The sequence below is a fragment of the Leptodactylus fuscus genome, chromosome 1 (assembly GCF_031893055.1).
Source record: "Leptodactylus fuscus isolate aLepFus1 chromosome 1, aLepFus1.hap2, whole genome shotgun sequence".
Lineage (NCBI taxonomy): Eukaryota > Metazoa > Chordata > Amphibia > Anura > Leptodactylidae > Leptodactylus > Leptodactylus fuscus.
The window spans coordinates 347,524,524-347,547,503 of NC_134265.1; the positions used below are offsets into that span (position 1 = coordinate 347,524,524).

Sequence of the window (22,980 nt, forward strand, 5' to 3'; positions counted from 1 at the left end):
TAAGATAAGATGAGAGCGAAGCATAGTCAAGATTCATTTTGTGTTGAAATCAATGCAATTGTAAAGGAAAATAAACAATTATAAGTTATAGAAATAAAACTATTGTCAATGTCTACTACATTCTACTAGAGGAAGTGATATGGTGGGACCAAAAAATGATTTCAGAATTCAAAAAGTTACATTCAATATACACAAGGCTCAGTAACTCAAATGATATATGAGCCAATAGGTAAAAGGTTGGCATGGTTAATACCTAACTTGGCTACCATACGTGTCTAGATTTTTATTTTTTTTTTAATCAATTTAGTTAATAATAACAGTAATACAAAATATATCAAATTTGTTATTGTAAAATATTAATTTCTATGAAGAAAATTAAACATACAATATAGAAGATGGAACAAGATGGAAGAGAATGGCTTTATACACTTGTATTGTTCAAAGAATGAATTGTGTATAAAGGTTATGATTCTTCATGAATCTTTAAAACATGGAATGTAGGATGCAAATTTGTGGCCAAATTATTCCAATAATTTTTTTGAGGCAAAGTTTTTGGCCCGGTAGAGATTTTTTTTTCTTTTAATTCTTGACATATAACTAGGATAACTTAACATAACCTACAGGGGTTTTCTGATGAGAATAACCATATTTAGATTTGTCGACAACTAAAATTTAAAATTTTTTGTAAATATAAATATTTTCCAATTTTGCAAAGTTTTAAGACAGTGTTTTGCTTTGATTGTTTGCCAATGAATGCGACCAGAAACTTTCTGTGGTCTGGGACTTGTCAGAGACCCAGATTCCTACGTTTGTGATCCTATCGATTGGCAACCAATTAAAACAAAATATTGTCACAACTGAGATAATTAGAGAAAATCTCAAAAGTCTGAATAATTTTTAATTATTTATATTAGCAAAAATCCTCAACTTTTAATTTCTACCAAATTAATATGGAATCTCTACGGGTTTTATATCAGTTTGGAAATGAGATGAGACTTGAAAGGACACTAATTTAAGTTTAGTCTTTAAAATTTTATCAATTAATTCAACAAAAGAAATGTTATTTTATGACATCAGGTTTTGCTAATTATTATCTTGTATTTGTGCCTTGAATTAAATGTTGATCACCTTTTTCAATTTAGTTCAAAATGATGTTCCAATTAATATCTCAGTACAGAATTTTGTTAGAGTGATTTTTTCATACTGGGTTCCAAATCATCTGCGTAGACATAGATTTAAATAAAAAAATTGTTCGAGTCTGTTGCCGCCAGGGAAGCTTAAAGGGATCCTATCATTGGATACCCTTTTTTTCTGACTATCACGTAGGAATAGCCTTAAGAAAGGCTACTCTTCTCCTACCTTTATATGTCTTCTCCGTGCCACTGTTTGGTAGAAATCCGGGTTTTCTTCGGTATGCAAATGAGTTCTCTCACAGCACTGGGGGTGGTCCCCAGTACTCAAACAGCACTGGGGCGTCCCCAATGCTGCAAGAGAAATCTCCAGCAATGCCTCTATCCTCTTCTGAAACGCCCTCTCCCTGTGTCTTCTTCCAGCCTAAGTTTCAATCTTATAGACATGTACAGTTGGCTCTGCCATCAGGCCTCGTGCATGCTCATGGCCACAAGAAAATGGCCACTTACACAGTAAGCTGTGCAAGCGGCCATTTTCTTGTGGCCGCTTATACATCCCAATGGCAGAGCCGACTGCACATGCCTAGAAGATTGAAACCCAGGATGGAAGAAGACACAGGGACACGACGTTCCAGAAGAAGATAAAGACAGTGCTGGAGAGTTCTCTCACAGCATTGGGGATGCCCCCTGTGCTGTTTGAGCGCTGGGACCCACCCCCAGTGCTGTGAGAGAACTCATCTACATACTGAAGAAAACCTGTATTTCTACTGAACAGTGGTGCAGAGAAGACATATAAAGATAGGAAAAGAATAGCCTTTCTTAAGGCTATTCCTATGTGTTAGTCAGAAAAATAGGGTATCCAATGGTAGGATCCCTTTAAGAGCTTAGTGCATACTGTTTTATCACACATTTTCATAAAGGTTCTCAATGTTGGCTTAATCCAGAATTTCATGATTCAAGGGATTGTCCATCCACATAAAAAGTTATTTCAAAGTATTTCAACTATTCTTATTAATATACTTTATTATGAAAAATACATTGATGTCCGGTTGTGATGAAGAAGGAGGTCAGACAATAAGTCAATTTTAAGCATCGGGGCAGCCTTCACAATTAATGCATATGAATAAATGTTTTGTACTTTTGTCATAATTTTTTTTTTTTTTCGGAAGGAAACAAACTTTGCAATATATTCCACTAAAGAGGGGTGACACAGTGGCCTTGCAACGCTGCAATCCTGAGTTTGAATCCCGCCAGGAACAACATCTGCAAGGAGTTTATATATATATATTCCACTAAAGAAAATTTCCTGAAATCGATAGACATAATATAGCATTAAAGGCAAACCAGAATATCTCCTTCAAAAAGACCTATCCGGTTTTCAGGGCGATTGCAAGAAGTCTATGACCTCTCACCTAGCCAGCTTTACTCTGATAAACAACTGTCTAGGAGTTTTCTTTATTAAAGTAGATTGCAAAGCTTGTCTTCAACTTCATTATGGATTTATTTTTTTAAAAAAGTAACAAATTGATCAATTTCAATTTTAAACACATTGAAGCAATTTTTTTTTATGTGCCTGGACAACCCCTTTAATTCTGTGTCTAGGCGGAAAATTTGAAGATGTAAATAAGAAAACTGGAATCCTTAATGTTATAAGAAATTGTCACAGAATATTGTACCTAAAATAGAGGTAGGAAGTCTCCGTTTTATTCACTGTCTGATGTTTTGTGAGTTTAAAGAGGTTTTCCAGGATAACCAGGATAACCATTATTGCAGTGCGCCCCCCATCTAATCCAGTGTCATCAGTGGTTGTATCAGAAGTACAAATGCCCATGTCACCCATAGCCTTACCTCCGAGGTCACATGTTAGGTACTAGTGATATATTATCAGTGACATAACCAGTACCCAAAATTGGCACATGATTGGCAGTGGAGGGAATGGGGGAGGCACAGTCAGATCCAAAGACTGGGGGTAGGTGACTATCGCTTCTTTTATTATTATTATTATTTTTTTTTTACAACACCCATAGCCCCACCCTATCCTGGATAACAAAAAGCCTTTAATTCTATTCTGGCCAAAACCCTGGAAAATAACCCAATATGTCCAATAATATGGCAAATATTTCCCATATGCTATAACCTAAATACGACTTGTTCTATATATAACTGTATAAAAAGATGAATTCATTGTCCTTTAACATTTTGGCTTGAAAAGTTTTAATAGATTTTATCTGCAATACCATGACTAACCACAAGGTGTGCTGTTCTGTTAAAACCTATTGGCCCAGATCTACTAATAGCTTAGACACTGCACCCGATTTATCACAGTGTCTGATTCTGGCTGATAAATCTTGAGGCTCTTTACACTGTCTAGTCTACATTTATACCAGTTTTAGCCAGCCTACCAGAATTTTATGACACAATCTTGGTTATTTTTTGGCACATTGAGGAACATTTAAGCCACACCCCTATGTCAAGCAAATTATTAGCCCAAACTAGATGTGCCACAATAGTAACCCTGGTCCATTGTTTATCTGTTCCGAGCAGAAGGTTCTTTATTTAGGAATATTAGTACTACCTCCTAGTGGTAGATATATGTACTGCAGTAACTGATATTTATCCGTATATGTGCAATGTTGGATGACCATTTAATACATGTGACTTCCTTACAACACTATATAAATAATTCTATTGTCAGGCACTCACCCCTGAAACGATGAGCTCTCCTCCCAGGTTTTGCACTTCGGCTTTCACCTTGCTACAGATATTAAGCTGGTGGCAGTAGAGCGCAATCCGTTGGAGGTAGGCGAGCAGATCTTGTTTGCATGCAGAATCAGGACACTGCAGGGAAATAAAACAGGAACATCAGTAGACTTGATTAAATGTAACTCAGCTTGTAGTGTTAACTGCATATCATTATAAGCCGGCAATCAGATAAAATAATATGCAGCCGGCATATTAAATATATACATCCCCCTTCACCGCACAAACACTTTCCTGGTATATACAGGACACCTTAGATGACCTGAATTTTATGGTGTATTTATAGAGGAGGTGAATGTACACTTGGATAGATAGGAATTTATAATATAGAATTTTTCTAATATACCACAGGAAGGAATAGGATAGGATAGGATAGGCTAGGATAAGATAGCTGCTGGGTATTCGAACATTTACATTCATGCTCCTAGTCTATGATTCATACAGTCATTTAAAGGGGCCATACACTCATATGAGCGCTACACCCTCTCTTGTTTATAATGCTCAGGACACTATACTTTGCAAATCAGCTCTTCTGGGTATTACAATGTTGTCCTTTTTCAAGGGAATGTGAAGATAAGATAAGATAATCCTTTAATAGTCCCACCCTGGGGAAATTCAGCAGCATAGATAATAAAGTAATATATTACAAGAAAGACACATACAAGCCCAGAATAGCAGATAGAAAAGATATTAGGAGTCATAGCAACTAAGAAGAAAAAGAAAGACTCAGGATCATTTAGTTCTCTGTGCGGAGTGATCTTCACTTAGCCTGATGTTGATTATACAGCCTGACCGCGGTTGGGAGGAAGGATCTCTGATAACGTTCCTTCTCAGACATGTGGTGAAGCAGTCGGTCACTTACAGTACTGCCCATTGCTGTCAAGGTCTCATACATGGGATGGGAGTTGTTTTCCAGCATGGAACTCACCATGAACAGTGTCCGTCTGTCAGCCACCACCTGTACTGGGTCCAGGGGGGCTGGCCCTTCCAATCAAGTCTATTTCTGTCCCTGGCTGGTATGCTACTCCCCCAGCAGGCCACTCTGGAAGATAGCTGATGCTACCACAGAGTGGAAGATGGGCCTAAAAAAGTGGCCCCTGGACTCCAAAGGCCCTCCTGAGCAGGTAGAGCCTGTTGTGACCCTTTCTGTGCAGTGCCTCCAGGTGATCAGCCCAGTCCAGCTTATTCTTGAGGAGCACACCCAGGTACTAATAGGTCTTGACTATCTCAACGACCGTCCCCTGGATGTCCACTGGATTCGGAGTACTTCTCCACTTACTAAAGTGCAACCCCATCTGCAATAACCAAAACAGCTGCTGGGAAAACAGTATTGTGAGCGTTGCAACTTCCTCCACCGAATGCAAGCTGCGGCTGCGGTTGCAAGTTCTAAGGCACCGTAAAACAAAGATATAGTGGGGTGCAGACGACATGTTTTAATTTCTAGGTGTTGAATAACTCCTTTAAAAGGAGTGTATGAGCAGAACCTGGTATATCAATCCAGCCCTGCAGATAGATAGGTTATGGTCACCTGAATAACATGGTAATTTTCTCCTGTAAACCAATGCCTCTGTTACTAAGATATTGTTCCACAGGGGTAAGTGACATTAACCCAGAGCTTATCTGTCTATTGCCAAATAACAATATCTCCAATTCACAAGAGGAAAAACTATTTGATTCCGATGACCCTAACCTATCTATCTGCATGGCTGGGTTGTAAGGTTAGGGTCAACACACCCAAGAATATCTAGCTACAAATCTAGGTAGATATGCTGGGTTTTGGTGGCACACTCCCTTTAATAACAATGGAGTGGAAATGGGTCAAAGCATAACTTTTTTTAGCCATTGCCATTGTCCTAGAGGTCTCATTGTGGCACACCATTCCCATATATCACCTCTACAGAAATGTCCACTATTAATGGAAATCTGTCATTGCGATTTGGAACATTAAACCACTCAGAGGTTTTCATGGTCCAGGGGTTTAGTGTTCCCAAACTGTCCTTTCTCTGTGTAGTGGCCAGTCCAGGTACTACAGATGGGGGTGCCGAATGTTTGAATCCCATCACTCTGATATCAATGGCCTGTATTTAACAGAGGCCATCAATAGATCAGCCTAAAAAACCCCTTTAGTAGGGTTGAGCCGATCTTGAGATTTCAAGATCGATTTTAAAATCCGATTTCCGATCATTTTCCAGCCGATCTCGATCCCGATCTCAATTGTGAAATTTGCTTGATCGCCGATCAGAATCCGATCTTTTCCGATCCCGATCCTCAACCTTGACTCAATGCTTTTCTATGGGAAAAGTCACTTTTGGGGTTGAGCCGATCTTGAGATAACCTCCGATCTCGATCCCGCTGGAAAAGATCGGGTCAGAATTCTGATCTCGATCGTGAAATTTACTCGATCGCCGATCGGAATCCGATCTTTTCCGATCCTGATCGCTCAACTCTACCCTTTAGCTTATCTCCAGTTTGGAAACATCAATTCATCACAGTATCATCATGGAATGCTAACAAAGGTCTTGCAAGGCTGCAATTCCCAACACAGCCACTAGGCGATCAGTCACACATAGACTCATATATAGTTAGCATATCACTTTGTGGTAACATATCACAGTGTCATTTTGCATTTACAAAAGCTGCTTAACTTGTAATATGCATATCAGGACATGTCCAGCCAAGATGACACATCCTTCCATTTCTACCTCCATTTCCTCAAGGTCCTTTAATAATGCGTCCTTTAGTCACGTCGGGTGAATCGTAATACATTATAATTTATGTTTTTTTTAGTTTGTATAATTCCAAGAATATCTAAACTGGAAGTTTATGATTTAAGGTCAGGATGTGGCTTAATGGAGGGATTTACTTGTGTTATTTACTACTAACCCAGCCATAAGCAAACCATAGAGCGGCGCAGAAATCCAATAATATTTCACCGCCCGGATACTATAAATATTCTTCATTAACAAGTTGTAGGTTCAGGGTTACATATAAACCGTCTTACGGATACCATTTCCTTTCTCCTCGCATTGTTATTATTTATAGAATTAAATGGAAAAGATGACGGATCCATCGCCCGAGATGTCAGCGGCGCAATAGTCGGGATTTATGACTCGTTTTTAGAAGAGGCCACTAAAAAGCCTTTATACGAAGAGCAAATGAAAGACTGATACGTTATAGGAAACATGGAATTAATGCAAATACTCGCAGAATTTTAATCAGTCTGGGAAGGATGTGAGGCCTTCGCCCTAGACTTCCATCAAATCAATATGTGTATCCATGATTTTAAGTTTTATTGACTGGGCAGGGGGAGCAGGGGTGCCATAAAGCCACTCTGTTTAGGTCTATGTCGATGCACACTAGGACAACGTATTGAATATTTGTCCTAAGCAAAAGAAGGTCCAGCGAGCACTCAGTTCTTCAAAAATTGAAGTAAAAAGTTAAGCGACTTGACATGTAGCCATCATCAAATTGACTCTATTTACTTGCTGCAGAGTAATAACTCACAAAAAGAACTATAGTAAAAGAATGGAAGGTCCAAGTGGTCAACATCTATCTTGGCAAGGACATACTTGCATGTCTCTGTAGATAACAACTGTAGAAGAACCAAGAACCAAGCCAACTAGAACACGACCTCCTAGAAAGAGGCATGGATATATATTTTTTTTTACCGTCCCTGCCCTACCAATTGGTGTTGTGTATGTGGGTATGGGAGCTGGTGGTCATGTGTCTGCTGGGGATTGAGGACTACAAGAGCTCTTGGGTCCTAGAGGAACCAGATCAACTCTACTCCATACTCTAGGAGGCCGTGTTCTTCCTGTAACTAGGGCTAAAGTATCGGCAAAAGAAGGAAATAAAGTGATCTTAAAATGTCGCCCAAAGGTTTATTATAACCTCATGGGGAACATAAAATATTTTAAAAAATAAAGTAAAATAAAAAAAATTAAAAAAACCTTCCATATCACAGGTTCCAGCCCTACTCCCAGTAACGCAACGCTTTGTTATCTATATTAAAAGGAGTTTATCATTGCCAAAAGTTATTTTTGCCTAAACACAAATTGGAATGGCCTTTAAAAGGGCTATTCTACTCCTAAGTTTCCTTCTTTTCTTCTCCCCATCATTTCCTCTAAAAACTCTTTCTTTTGGAAATGAGCACCACGGAGCACTGGGGATGTTCCCCAGGCGCCCCAAGCACCTCTCGCTTCATGTGTTGTAAACCACCCATTTAATGCTTGTGCTCTGTCTCTCCTCCTCCTTCCTGGAAATTGGGCCAGTCATTGGCCTCTGACGCTGCGCTGTTCCAGCTAAAATCTCTGGCATTCGACTGAGCATGTCCATGTAGCCATTTTGGTGTGGCCAACTACATGAGTGTCCTGCAAAAGAACTTAACACTCCAATATGGCCACTCGGACATTCACAGTCTGCTATGCTCGGAGAGGTATTGTGCATGCCCGAGATATTGGCTTGGACAGAGCGGCATCAGACGCCAGTCCTCGGCTCAATTTCCGGAAAGGAGGAGGAAAGACTGAGCACAAGCAGTGGAGGGGTGGTGAGAGGTGAGAGGTGTTCGGAGGCCTTAGGGAACGCCCAGGATGCTCCGTGAGGATCATTTACATAAGGAAAGAAAGTGGTTTAAGAAGAAACAGCGGGGACAAGAAAGAAAGGTAGGAGTAGAATGGCCTTTTTATAGACTATTTCAATGTGCGTTTAGGTAAAATTGAATTTTGGCAATGATAAACTCCCTTTAAAATTAATGTAACGGGGAGAGAAAACTTAAAAAAAAATTGTAGCACTTTATGCTATAGAAAAAAAAAAATTGTGAAAAAAATTGCCAGCCATGTTAAAAGTCATGTTAGACTTGGCTACATTTATAAATTAGGATAATACAAGATTACCTTGGGTTAGGGGGGTATCATCACTCCTTGGGGAGAGACCACCATATATATCACTGAGATTCTGTCTTCTTAATTACATCAGGGAAGACAGGCTTGCACATTCCAGTGAGCGCCCTCTATTGGTTTGCAACACTGAGGCACCTGATTTCCTAATTACATCATGGAAGACAGATTTGCATATTCTTCCCATGGTCCCCCACAAGATTACCTGTAATTTTAAGAAAATTACAGGCAACCCATCAGGATATTACTATCGATTGTAACAAATGCAACACTACTACATCTGTCAGAACCTTTCACTAATGTTTCAAGCTGAGCTATGGATTTTCTTCCAAGATTCTCCATGTCTTAGCATTAGACATTCCTTATGATGCCACCAGCATCTAAAAGCACAAGAAAACAAAAACATGGATCTCCTGATGTTCCCGTCGCAAAGGCCTCTGGGTATCCGCAAACATCTTTACAAGAATGGTCTGGTCTAGAACAAAGCTTATTTGGAGAACTATTCTGTGTTTTCTGAAATGATATCTCTAGGGAATGGAGAAAGCGTCGGAGTATATGTAATGTTAATACAGCGTATATACAGTGTCTACATTGTATCCTCCTCTGAATGCGGGAAAACAAATCCAGTGATTGCCAGTAATGTCTACATCAGTATTCAATCCCCAAATGTTGCATTACAAGCACAGATGAGCATGGCTTCTACATCTATTACGTCCTGCAGGAAAGCCATACATGGGGTCTTGTTGGGCATATAATGAGCTCTTTTCTCATACGGGGGCCATTTGTTTCGCTTATTTCTATAATATTGTACTGATTTGTAAGGTTACAGATAGATTACGGGTTGTCGGAAACTAAAAGAGCAAAACCAAATACCATTTCTTGTTGGTAGGAATGAAGTTGAAATTATCCGAAAAATAAAAATAACATCCATACAATATAAGAATACTGGAAATTGTAAAAAAAAAAAAAAAAAAAAAAAAAAAAAAAAATATTTGTAAGAGGTTGTCTCATGAGAAAATGCCTTCTATATGTCTATTAGGGCATGACTCTTTCTGGTTTCTGTAGATGAGTTAGGATAAGTTCGCAGAGATTCTTGGTCCGGAACCAGGGACAGACCAAAAGCCGGGTTCCGGCCAAAAGCCGGGGCACTGCACCGGCATCCAGCTGCGCACTCCGCTACGGATTAGGTCCAGTGAATGGACCTAGTCCGTAGGAGGGAGTGTCTTCAGGCCGAATCGCGAGGCGACACGGCCAGAAGAATGAGCATGTCGCTTCTTTTTTTCTGGGAGCCGGAAGAAACGGCTCCCAGAAAAAAACTCCTGAGTGGCTCCCATTGATTTTGAGGCAGATTTGGCCTCAAAGTCCTGACCAAAAATCTCCATGTGAACTTACCCTTACTCACTCCGTCAATTGCATGTACTTGAAGGGCTTCCATGAAATGGAATATAGGCAAAATGTAGGCCTAGATACAACTCCCCCACCTTGCCTGAGCTTCTCCTCTACTGTGTTAATAGTATTTAGTGATATGTGTTATAGCAAAGTCATATTGTGGAGCCAACGCATTGACATTTATGGGAGGATTTTCTAGATGCACAGTTCATGAACCAGGAATAGATAAACTGTGACATCATCTATTGTCAGTCGTGATGCAATGATAGCTTAACTATAGAGGTGTTATCTTCTATTGTAATACACTACATAGGTTGATAGGTTCTTCTTTAAACAGAAATTTTTTGCCTATATCAATCTTCTTATGAGCCATTTAGTGGCCACTTCTGCAAATAAATTCTGAAATATATCACATTTTATCAAAATATCAGCTGTATAAATATGTCATGTAGATCATGTACATGTACGAAGATTGAGTGATGCAAGTATCACTTTACTGTAATCATGGATCAACCTGCTAATATGTCTGCCTCTAGGTGGAGCTACAGAGTATAGAATGCTATGACAAGTGTGCTTATCTTTTACAGCACTCCATGTGGTCAGGCATGGTATTGCTGCTTAGGCTAGGTTCACATCTGGGACCAGTGTCCGCCTGGGGATTCCGTTCCCCATTCCGCTTTAAAAATGTGCAGAGAATAGTCCTACAAGCAGCTCTTTTCTCTCTGCATTTTCTGCCCCTTTCGGGTCCACATATAGTCTATGAGGTCCATGGGTTTCCGAAGATAACTGCTTTTTTAAGAGGATTAGGTTTAACATTACAGTTACATAATCTACCCGCACAGTTCACATTGGTGTATATCAAAAAATGGAAAGGGAAAGTTTTGAGCAGAAGTATCATGTCATAAGAGTTCATATAATATGTGCGGCTGTAGAGTAGACACATCAGAGTATAAATTGGGACAATATACAGACAGTCATGCAAGCAATTCTCGCATCAACCAAAGGTTTCTAATGGAAACATCAAAACTAATGTTCCGGAGAATGAATCAAAGTACCCGGGATGAACTTCTCACAAGCCTGGGGCGACAGCTTTCTTTGCAGTAATTTACTTAGGTATTATCGTTACAGTAGACGCCAATGGACACGTCCAATGGAAACGTCCAAAACAGAGAGCTGAGTGGTGCCAGATGAAGTTGTGGGCCCTAAACAGCTGAAGAGTGGGAATGAATGGGAGGCGAATTCCAGGTGGAATTTGGAGCTGATCTTGAGGAAAAACCTGGCATCTAACAATAGAGATGAATGACTCAATTTAGTGCTCATCAAATTTGTTACAAAATTTCCAAAAAGTTTTGGATTTTTCAGAAAATCCAAACATTGATATTAATTTGCATCAATTTAAATCTGACCATTCAATCAAATCAAAAACCAATTTCAGGACATTCACTCATTTCTAGTTATATAAAAAAAAAAACACGAAAACTTGGTGATCTTCAGTAGTTGATACCTTTTTAATGGCTAACTCATAATGATGACAAATGGCTAACGTTTCGAAGCGCAGAGGCTCCTTTGTCAAAGCAAATTTAAAAACATTTTTGAAGGATGCATATATATATATATATATATACACAGAGTAGGCACAAAGGGTGTTAGATTTCAGGAGGGGAGGGGGGGGTTGTTAGTAGTTGGTGAGACAATGTAAGCAATTGGTGGAGACATTTGCTAGAGACAATGTGGTAATTGGTGGAGACAATGTAAACAAACAGGAGAACAGGAGAACAACCGAGTGCCCCTGGTTGTCACTTATAACCCCCACCTGGAGACGCTGAGAGGTATCACACGCAAATTACATCCACTACTACAAAAAGACAACCGTCTAACATCCATATTTCCGGACCCCCCTCTCCTGTGCTATAGACAGCCACCAAACCTCAGGAATATGATGGTCAGTAGCTCATTACCATCCCCAACCAACGCAGGAACATTTCCATGTGGAAATAAGAGGTGCAAAACCTGCCCCCACATACTGACCACTGACAGGATAGAGATACCTAACTCGAACAAGGAATATAACATTCCAGGTACCTTCACCTGCAGCACATCCAATGTAGTGTATTTAATTATGTGTACCAAATGCTCCACTGAAAATCTGTATGTTGGAGAGACTGGACAGCAGCTTAGACTGCGTATGAACTCACATCGCCATACTATTAGAGAACAAAGAACTGACCTTCCCGTGTCAAAACATTTTTGCAGTGGGGACCACAACATCACCAATGACATGAAAATTCTGATTTTGAGAGGGAATTTCAGATCTAAGAGAGAAAGGCGCATACATGAATATAAATTTATGACACTGTTTCAGACACTAGAGTGTGGGCTTAATGCATCACAGGGGTTCATGTCTTTTTACAGTTACTTGTGAACTGATAAGGACCTGTAAGTGTTTACATTGTCTCCACCAATTACCACATTGTCTCTAGCAAATGTCTCCACCAATTGCTTACATTGTCTCACCAACTACTAACAAACCCCCCCCACCCCTCCTGAAATCTAACACCCTTTGTGCCTACTCTGTGTATATATATATATATATATATGCATCCTTCAAAAATGTTTTTAAATTTGCTTTGACAAAGGAGCCTCTGCGCTTCGAAACGTCAGCCATTTGTCATCATTATGAGTTAGCCATTAAAAAGGTATCAACTACTGAAGATCACCAAGTTTTCGTGTTTTTTTTTAATATTTCCAACCCACTGGCTAACACGGTACAACAACGAACATTTTCATTTCTAGTTAGCAATAGTAGAAACAGCCAAATTTGCATTCATTTATAGAACATGTAAGTCCTATAGTTTTAGCCATGTAATGGAAGTGAACGTCCTATAGAAATGTACGGAATAAAAATCAGATCTGCACGGGATATAACGTATATTTGCTAATGGACCCTCCGCTGGATCCCCACAAATCCCTGGAGAAGATATACCCTATATACCCTTTGATATTAGTAGGGGTCCCAGTGGTGGTTGTACAAGTAGATGGACAACAGTGACACCAGAATCTCCGGTTTTGTTCTAGAAATTCCCCTAAATAGATCTTGGCACAATAAATATGTTCCATTTTCTAACACGTCTTATTTCCGATGTCTTTGTACAGAGCTCGGATGTTCTGAGAAATCCTCGGCATTGCTTCTGTCATTTTAAAGCTTCAACTTCTGATGGTTTAACAAGTAGAAAACGGTGTTCAGGAAAAATGTGACAAGTGGTTTATTGATCTATAAAACTAATATTGGGATTGCTCCTGACTTTCAACACATCTGAAAATAGTTTCTTGACAAATGTCAATGTTTTATTTGTAAACGGCCTTCGCTTTGCCTTATGCTGTCTGTGGTTACAGTCGTTCTATGGTTAAAGTCTGACTATATTCATTGACATCTTCAAAAATCCTTCATGGATTTGCCAAAATTCAATTATTTGGGTTCAATTAGAACGTAGAGTACCATATTTTTTTGGAATACTTAAAAGCTGGAGACCAGGTCCATACACAGAAGTTAAGACTAGAGATGAGCGAACACTAAAATGTTCGGGGTTCGAAATCTGATTCGAACAGCCGCACACTGTTCGACTGTTCAAACGGGTTTCAAACCCCATTATAGTCTATGGGGGAAAATGCTTGTTTCAGGGGTAGGCAACATTCAATCAAATTCTACTTACCGAGTCCATGAGTGAGGGTCGGGCGTCCCCACGGCGTCTTCCGGCCTTGAATTCACTCTGCTAGGCATCGGGCCTGGGCAGAGCCGACTGCGCATGCCTGCACTACAAGCGGACATGCGCAGTTGGCTCTGCCCAGGCCCGATGCCTGGCAGAGTAAATTCAGAGCTGTAAGAGGATGCGGGGACGATGCGCAGGGAGAAGACTTCTAAAGGTAAGAGAAGAACCAGCGTTGGCCGACTGTATAGCATTCTGCCAATCAACGCTGGTTCTGCATCGAATCTTAATTTCGAACAGCTAGTAGTACTCGTTCGAGTATGAGTATTTCGAATACCGTAGTATTTGATCAAATATCTACTCAATCGAGTACTACTCGCTCATCTCTAGTTAAGACTCCACCGGACCAAGGGACTGCACCAGACAAAGAGTTTGTATCGGACAAAAAGAGACTGCATCGGACAAAGAGTTTGTATCGGACTGCACCGGACAAAGAGTTTGTATCGGACAAAGAGACTGCATCGAACAAAGAGTTTGTATCAGACAAAGAGACTGCATCAGACAAAGAGTTTGTATCGGACAAAGAGACTGCATCGGACAAAGAGTTTGTATCGGACAAAGAGACTGCATCGGACAAAGAGTTTGTATCGGACAAAGAGACTGCATCGGACAAAGAGACTGCATCGGACAAAGAGACTGCATCGGACAAAGAGTTTGTATCGGACAAAGAGACTGCATCGGACAAAGAGTTTGTAACGGACAAAGAGACTGCATCAGACAAAGAGTTTGTATCGGACAAAGAGACTGCATCGGACAAAGAGTTTGTATCGGACAAAGAGACTGTATCGGACAAAGAGTTTGTATCGGACAAAGAGACTGCATCGGACAAAGAGTTTGTATCGGACAAAGAGACTGCATCGGACAAAGAGTTTGTATCGGACAAAGAGACTGCATCGGGCAGCTTACTGAATTATTACCTGCACTACTAACAAAAGTAACGTCAGTAATTTCCAACACTTAGGATAAAATATACTATAATACATATGAGCAGCACAGATAGTCAATTGTAGAGATGGCGCTTGCTATGCCTGGATCTCAATTTTGTAAGTAACAATTTTCTTTGCACCTTTTTCCTTTCGGAAAACTTTTTCACATAAAGCACCTTGAACGGCTTTCAAGTTTTATCTGTCTTTGGCACAGGTCTGTGAATGAATAGAGGAAAGGGGGGGACGTAAATATCAGTAGCGTATTCCTCCGATTAAGCTTTTATAGAAAAGCTCTAGCCTGCCATTAGGAGAGGAGCTGACTAAAGTGGGCCAATTTAAGAATTTAATCAGCATGCTTAATCCACTGTCACATAGAGAAGTATTCTTTATCTCTCCGTATGGGGTATCTTAAAAAGGGTTTTAGTGTCGATCATAGATCGGAACTCAAAACGGAGATGAGCGCGAGGCTTTTAACAACCACTTACGCTACCCTAATATACAGTAAACCTAACACCCTCTTAACCGTCATCGAGAATCGAAGAGTAAGCAAACTTTACGAGCTAAGCGTCCCACTTTGCTCTTTCTTAAACATGCATTCGAGCCATGAACGCACCGATAGACCCTACCTCCATGTAAATTCTTGGCAATTACCATTTCACTCGGTATTAAACCGGGAGGGTGGCCGGCTACATTACACAACAGATGTTAAGTGACATTAAAGCTAATGTTTTCAGCCAGAATATTCCGCCTGCAAAATTCCATGAAGAGACACCAGCCAAGCGCATGGCATTAAGAAGACGATACAGTTTGAAAATAGCAAATGCATACATTAAGCTAGATAGAGCACACAGCAGTAGTTGTGGAAACAACGACGGCGATGATTTCGGGGGAAACTGGGTTTCCATGGTAATTTTACTGTCAGAAAGGGAAACTTTAGTGCCATCCAAGAAAGTACATACAGTTTCAAGGCTTGACGTAGATTTTCGAGGTGGACCGGAATCCGCTCTGTCTATTAGAGAGTCGGGTAAACAGAATAAGGACGTATCAAGGAAGACCCCCTATGGGCGTTTTTTTGCGTTAAGAGCTCACAATAAGATGAACAGAGATCAGAAAACTCCCGTGTTGTCTACCCGGGGTCTAAACACTATCCTTCCTTCCTAATCAGCTTACAGAGTCTGCATGTTTATATGGAGTCGTTAATGTAAGTGTCAATTAACACTTATAAGATTTGCTTTCTCCACACTCACAGAACCAAAGAAGCTTTATCAGTGGGGTTGCGCTGACTCATAACAAGTACAGTATTCAGCCACCTGCCTAGATAATGTTCCAAACATCTTGATGTCGTTCACTAACTCTTACGTCCCGCTTCTTCTGCTTGATGCGGTAAATTATAATAAGATTTGGTTTTCGCTAAATTACGTGAAAAAAAAATCAAAAACATCCCGAGAAGCTAAAACATATGATACGAGAAAGTGACAGTACTTTCAGTTACCGTCTTTTTTGGTTTGGTTTGTTTTCTTTTCATCTGTCTGATATTTCAGAAAAGCGTTATGTATTAGAGATGAGCGAGTAGTGTTCGAGTGAGTAGGTGTTCGATCGAATACTACGGTATTCAAAATACTCGTACTCGATCGAAGTTTAAGGTTCGATGCAGAACCAGCGTTGATTGGCAGAATTCTATACATTCTGCCAAACAACGCTGGTTCTTCTCTTACCTTTAGAACCCCCGCGGCGTCTTCCGGCTGGAATTCACTCTGCCTAGGCATCCGGCCTAGGCAGAGCCGATTGCGCATGCGCGGGCATGCCCTCACATGCGCAGTCGGCTCTGCTCAGGCGTCGGGCCGGGCAGAGCCGACCGCGCATGCGCAGTCGGCTCTGCTTAGGCCCCGATGCCTAGGCAGAGTGAATTCCAGCCAGAAGACGCCGCGGGGGCGCTGCGCCGGGAGAAGACTTCAAGGAGAATCCAGCCCGACCATCACTCGTGGACTTGGTAAGTATAATTTTATCAAATGTTGCCTACTCCTGAAACGAGCATTTCCCCACATAGACTATAATGGGGTTTGAAATCCGTTCGAACAGTCGAACAGTGTGCGGCTGTTCGAATCGGATTTCAAACCTCGGACATTTTAGTGTTCGCTCATCTCTATTATGTATCAATATCTCAGCATTTCAAGACAAATACAATTCTTTATATTCATTGGGCATCCATGACCACATGCAGTATAGTCCAAAAGTTTCAGGCTGGTGTGAAAAAAAAAATGCTGCAAAGTAGTAATATTTTCAAAATTAGAAGTGTTCATGCCGGGGACTCACACTCATGGCCAAAGGTTTATGGTCAGGATTATGGTTCCCTCTAGGCTGAGTTCAGATGGGGTTTTTTGGTCACAATTTTGAAGTGGAATCCTCTAAATCTTGACCAAAAAAAAATGGTTACCATTGAAGTCGATGGGAGCCGGTCATTTCTTTATCCGCTCCCGGAAAAAAGAAGCAAAATGCTCATTGTTCAGAGGGATGCTGTGGCCGGACGTCCGCCTGCAGACACTCCTTCCCGACTAGGCCCATTCATTTAGGCCTAGTCTACAAAAAATGTAGCCCAAATGATCAGGGGAATGTACGCTAGCTACAATCTGGTGTACATTTTCCCCCAGGAGCTCGATGGAGGGTTTGCCTCATTTATGAGGAGATGTGCATCTCATATGGCCCCCCCAGTACTAGTCTATGGACAAGTACTGTCGGGGGCGGGGGGCGATACACCGCTCAGCATCATTGTTGGGTGGTAAGGACTGTCCCCTCTGACCATACAGAGCTACGGACAGTATTGTCAGGAGGGATGTTCCTCACAACTCAGCTAGACTGTCAGGAACACCCTTCTGACAGTGAAGAGATATCGGTAACTGCACCGATATCTCTTGCCCCTGGGGACATAACAGGAAAGCCAACAGTGCACTGAATTCAACTTAGGTCCTAAATCTCTGCTCGCCATTATCAAACCAACCCATTGTCCTGCTACGCCAACCCTTGGATTGATGTGATTGATTCTTCCTACCAAAAGTTTCATTGCACTCAGAGTGTGTGAGAGAACAGTGCATGTGTCCAATGACCCAACATTTAGAGCATGTGCAAATTGTACATCATTCAATAACCATCAACTAGCCTGGGAATTGACACAACAGGTCAACTCTTTGGTCCGGTAACACCTCGTGGCACCTGGGACCCAAGGAACAATGTTTTTTATTTTTTGTTTTTTTAAAGCTACCTTTGATAGACTATGAAGTGCGCTAATAGCCTTGTAATATAGAAAAGTTATTCCTCATATAAACTGTGACGTGAATGGTTTACAGGAGAGGAACCTGGTGACAAGCTTCTTCTTAATTATTCAGATCAAAGACAAATAATATGTAAGTAATTTATCCTATTTTACCAGTGTTTTTTATCCTTTCCAGTGTTTTTATTGTATTCCTAATGATTGAAAGTCAAACATTGAGATCAAAGATAAATGTAATAATTCAAATAAAGATTGTCAATTAACATTTCATTACTCAGGAAGATCTTTTGTTTCACAATTACTTGTCTATGTTGCATCTTCTTCTACTGAGTTAAATGTATTTTAGAAAGAAACCAAACATCATAATCAGATCAAATACAATTCCAATTAAAACCAAGTGTAAATTAATATTTCATATCCATTTTATTTTTGGATATAAACCATTTTTCATTCTATTACAGGTAGAGCCCAAATATTCATTATATAATGTTAATGCCAATTACCATTTACAGTAATTTTTTAGATCAAAGACAAATTATAAGTGTTTTATTAAACAATTCTATTATTTTAAATTATAATTTCTTAAGACTTTTTTTTTCTTTGTTACCGTATATACTCGAGTATAAGCCGACCCGAATATAAGCCGAGGCTCCTAATTTTACCACAAAAAAACTAAAATGGTCGGAGTTTTTGGGTGCAGTAGTTGCTGGTGCTGGGGAAGGGGAGGGGGTGTTTTGGTTGTCTGTCTGCCCCTTCCCTGAGCTTGAGGACTGGGTTCCCCCCCCCACACTTGGAATTCAGCCTGGCTGAATATAGGGTATCTGCGGTGCTCCTATTAACCCCTTTTTCAGCACAAAAACTGGGCTGAAAAATTCAGCTTATACTCGAGTATATACGGTATATATCTGGTTGATCCCTTAAACATCAGATTTAATAAGATAATCAGATAATAATTTAATAAAATGTGTTTGGCCGGGGTCCCACGGGAAATGCCACCAAAATCGGGACTGGATTTAAAGGTAGAGAATCGTCTACATACTTCCTTAATATTTCCCATTCTGTTTCAAGCCACTCCTGTCTTTGGCTCAAAAAAATAAATAAAAAAATGCAGCAGTTTGAAACAGAATGGGAAATATTAAAGAAGTATGTAGACGATTAAATCCAGTCTCTACTTTGGCTCCAAAAACTGCAGCAAAATCTGCAACAAAAAAACACTGCATTTCCACATCGTAAAGCCTCACCCAAGCTCTAACCTCCCCCCCCCCAAAAAAAAAAAAAAAAAAAAAAAAAATTAAGAAGGTTTCATTATCAATTAATAAGTGACATACTCAGGAACTGTACCTCAAAACCTGGTCCCCTTCACGGCATTTCCTTCGTACTAATAATGCCACATGTTAAGAGGGACACTTCCCATTGTTATGTTTTAGATGTCTTCCCTTGATCTAATTAGATCTGACGACTTGACTTGTCTTGACTTCCTAGGTCGGGCTCAGCTTGACCCAGTGTAGCCTACTCTACTTAGCTCATCTCTCTATTTTAGCTCACCGTTATCTTCATGTAGTCTGGCTGGAATTGGTTGCACTGGGCCCAACGTGCTTAGCTTGTATTTTCTCATCGAGTGGTTCCTGACTTACCTTACCTGTTCTAGCCTGGTCCCTTGGTCTACTTACCTACTGATTGTGACCTGCTCCCTGTCTCACAGGATCTACACCAAACCTCTCTCGGTATGGCTTATTCTCCACATTCTTACCTCATTCTTCAGGCCGATTTGCCTCGTGACACGCCCTCCTCCCAACTAGGCTCATTCATTGGGCCTAATCCGGAGTGGAGTCCGTGACTGGATGCAGGTACGGTGCATTGGCATTCAGTCGCAGCTACCTGTTTTTTGGTCCGGAACCTGAGGCGGCCTTCGCCTCAGGTTCCAGACCAAAAAACCCTGTGTGAACAAAGCCTTAGGTTTCTACACTTGAGATAGATAGGCTTTCTTGGTAACAATATAGATTTCTTGAGCACAGGCTTTCACTTAAGGTCCGGTTCACATCTGCATTTGGATTTCTGTTCAGGGACCCCCTGAATGGAAACCTATCCGCATAAAAAAAAGCGGTTACCTAAGGAAACCTGTGTACCTCAGACTAAAATAGGGTCCGCACGAAAAATGTGGAGAGTCACCGCATATTCCATGTGTAAAGGGGATCGGACGCAGATGTGAACCAGGCCTTAGTCGCTAAAGGTATCCAAACAATGGACCTGGGCATCTAAACACTTGCTAACCATGGAAAACAGGAATGTTCTTATTCCCATAGAAAATGTGCCTTGTAATTTCTTCCTTCACTCTGTTCCATACAGTTCTGCGTAATGGTCCACCCCCCTATTGAAGTTCCATTCAGTTAATCAGAATTGAGTTTTGCCAACACCTAAAAACACAAATTATGACCAGGCTCTTACTTTATTAATAAGAGTTCCTTGAACCTCCTGTAGGAGTCTTACCTGATCAGCAACGGCACGTGCCAGCTTGTCCATCCTGGAGCCGGCTTCTGCAATCTTCTTGGCGGCGTTAATCACATCAGATGTGTTCTTTAGCGGACCTTTCCCTCTACGAAAGAAAATAGCGTAATTGCAATTCAATTAAATGACTAAAATAACCACCCGGACTGAACTACCTCGGTCATTGATTTCTTTTTTTTTTTTTTTTACCCTTCTTACCATTAAATAAATGATTTGTAATTTACTATGAGTTCACCTTCTAAAGCTACGCTGAATAAAGGAAGGCGTGTGCCAACTTCCGCTCTTATCTAAAGTTCCTCGCCAGCAATTTAGTTTGATGGTTTCTTCAAGCTCATGAATTATATTTAATAGTATGTACATTTTTAAGTGCTCATTAAGAAGACAGCTCTGCTGGAATATCAAATGTCGAATAGACGTTCCCGGGCCAAACCTTGATGCTTAGGCTTTAGGGTCCATTGCACATATTGGCCAATGGCCACCATCGATGATGACAGCAAGTCATGTACTGTATAGTATAAATATGTGTCAATCATATGTTTCAAGATTCAAGATAAGCAAATCTCCCGAGATTTTCTTTGGATGCAATTTCCTGAAATTGGGCAAGAGACTTGATTCAGTCAAATAAATTCTGTATGAATGGAGAATGCTCGAATTGTACTGAAAAGTCATTTACTGAGATAACCTAAACCACAACATCGGAAGTTTAGGTCATTGCAAGTGAGCAAACAGCCAATGGCAACTACACAGTCCAGTCATGTTAATGGACGTACCGCCTACTTTTGACGTTAACGTTAAATAACCAATTGCAGAAGGCACGTGTCATCAGCCATCTGGGTGCACTCATCATTGTGGAAGGCACAATGGATCAACACCAGTATGCATCTATCCTTGTGGACCATTTTCACCCCTACATGCGAATTGGATGGTGGCATCTAACAGTAGGACAATGCGATTTGTCATAAAGCTCACAGTGTACGTGCGTGGTTCGAGGAGCACCAGGATGAGTTTACCGTACTCCCTTGGCCAGCAAATTCCCTGGACTTGAACCCAATCAAGAATCTGTGAGACCACCTCGATCGGGTTGTTCATGCCATGGATGCTCAACCGCATAACCTAGCACAGCTGGCCCCAGCACTGGAGTCGGCATGGCTCAACATCCCAGTGACATCATCACCACATCCCTTCTCTTCCTGCACGTCTCGCAGCAGTCCGCTTTGCCAAAGGTGGTTATTCTGGATTTTGACAGGTGGTGACATTAATGTGACTGGACTGTGTATAAGCTCAAATTCCAAACTTGTAGCTGTCACTGACTGTTTTCTCAAGGTCATTGACCTACATTTGAAGCCCATAAACCGGTCCTGAGCCACAATAAACCAGCCAATGACATGTCAAGTTACTTAACATAGTAACATAGATAATAAAGTTGGGTGAAGTCCATCAAATCCATCCTTGCAGTCTTAGACCTACTTGCAAAAGAAGGTCAATGTCTAAAAGTAGGTTTCCTAACATTTTCTGATGCATCAAGATGGACCAAAATATTTCATTATATAATTCGCATGGTGTTCATGTTATTGTGCAATTGCTATGGATTTGCGGCAAGATCCATCGTAAAACAATTCTATGTCTTGTAAATTTAGCTTCAGTCCCTCACACTGGACATTACCTTTACTTTTCGTAATAGTAAAAATTGCATGTTGGACCCCTTTATCTTCAATGTGTTGGCCCATATAGGCTGTTATGGTAGTTTTAGGCAGGTGTGGGAAAAATTGCTGCAAAGTAATAATGCTTTCAGAAATAGAAGTGTTAATAACTTATTATTGTCAATTAACTCTTTAAGGACGACAGGTAGTTTGTACGTAAATGATTGGAGACTTTGTTCACATTTTCCTGTTGACATAGCTAAGGGAGGGCTTATTCTATGTGTGAAGAGTTTTCCTTTTATTTGGCACCATTTCGGGGTACATATAATAATCTGATAGCATTTTATTAATGTGTTTGGGTTGAGCATATGAAAAAACCACAATTCCACCATTTATTATTTTTTTTGTGTTTTGTTCATACGGCATTTCTGTGTATTAAAAATGAGATGGCAACAGTTTAAGACTGAATCTCCCCATCACTTCTGCTGGCATTTAACTCCACTACTGAAGGCTCTGATCCCACTCCTTCCGAAATGCACATATAACCTCTTGACTGCCATGAGCAGCCCCTTGGATCCCACAAACTCATCGAGGTGTGGAAGTGGGAGGTTGTGATCTTCTCCCGAACTGCTCAGATGCTGTGATCATTATCTGAAGGGTTAAGCCACCAGAGTTGGAGGATTTTCCTACTCCGGTAAGGGTAAGT

General features: G+C 40.6%; 1 protein-coding gene across 2 annotated transcripts in view; it reads right to left on the reverse strand.

Moving 5' to 3' along the window:
* The window catches only part of CTNNA2 (catenin alpha 2), a 1,647,901-nt gene that overhangs the window by 112,905 nt on the left and 1,512,016 nt on the right, over positions 1-22,980 (reverse strand). For both annotated transcript variants that reach the window (XM_075261702.1, XM_075261694.1), the window contains exons 16-17: positions 20,617-20,722; positions 3,834-3,968 (exon numbers count right to left, since the gene is read on the reverse strand). In XM_075261702.1, the coding sequence (XP_075117803.1) occupies positions 3,834-3,968; positions 20,617-20,722 (241 nt within the window). The remainder of the gene's footprint in view (positions 1-3,833; positions 3,969-20,616; positions 20,723-22,980) is intronic.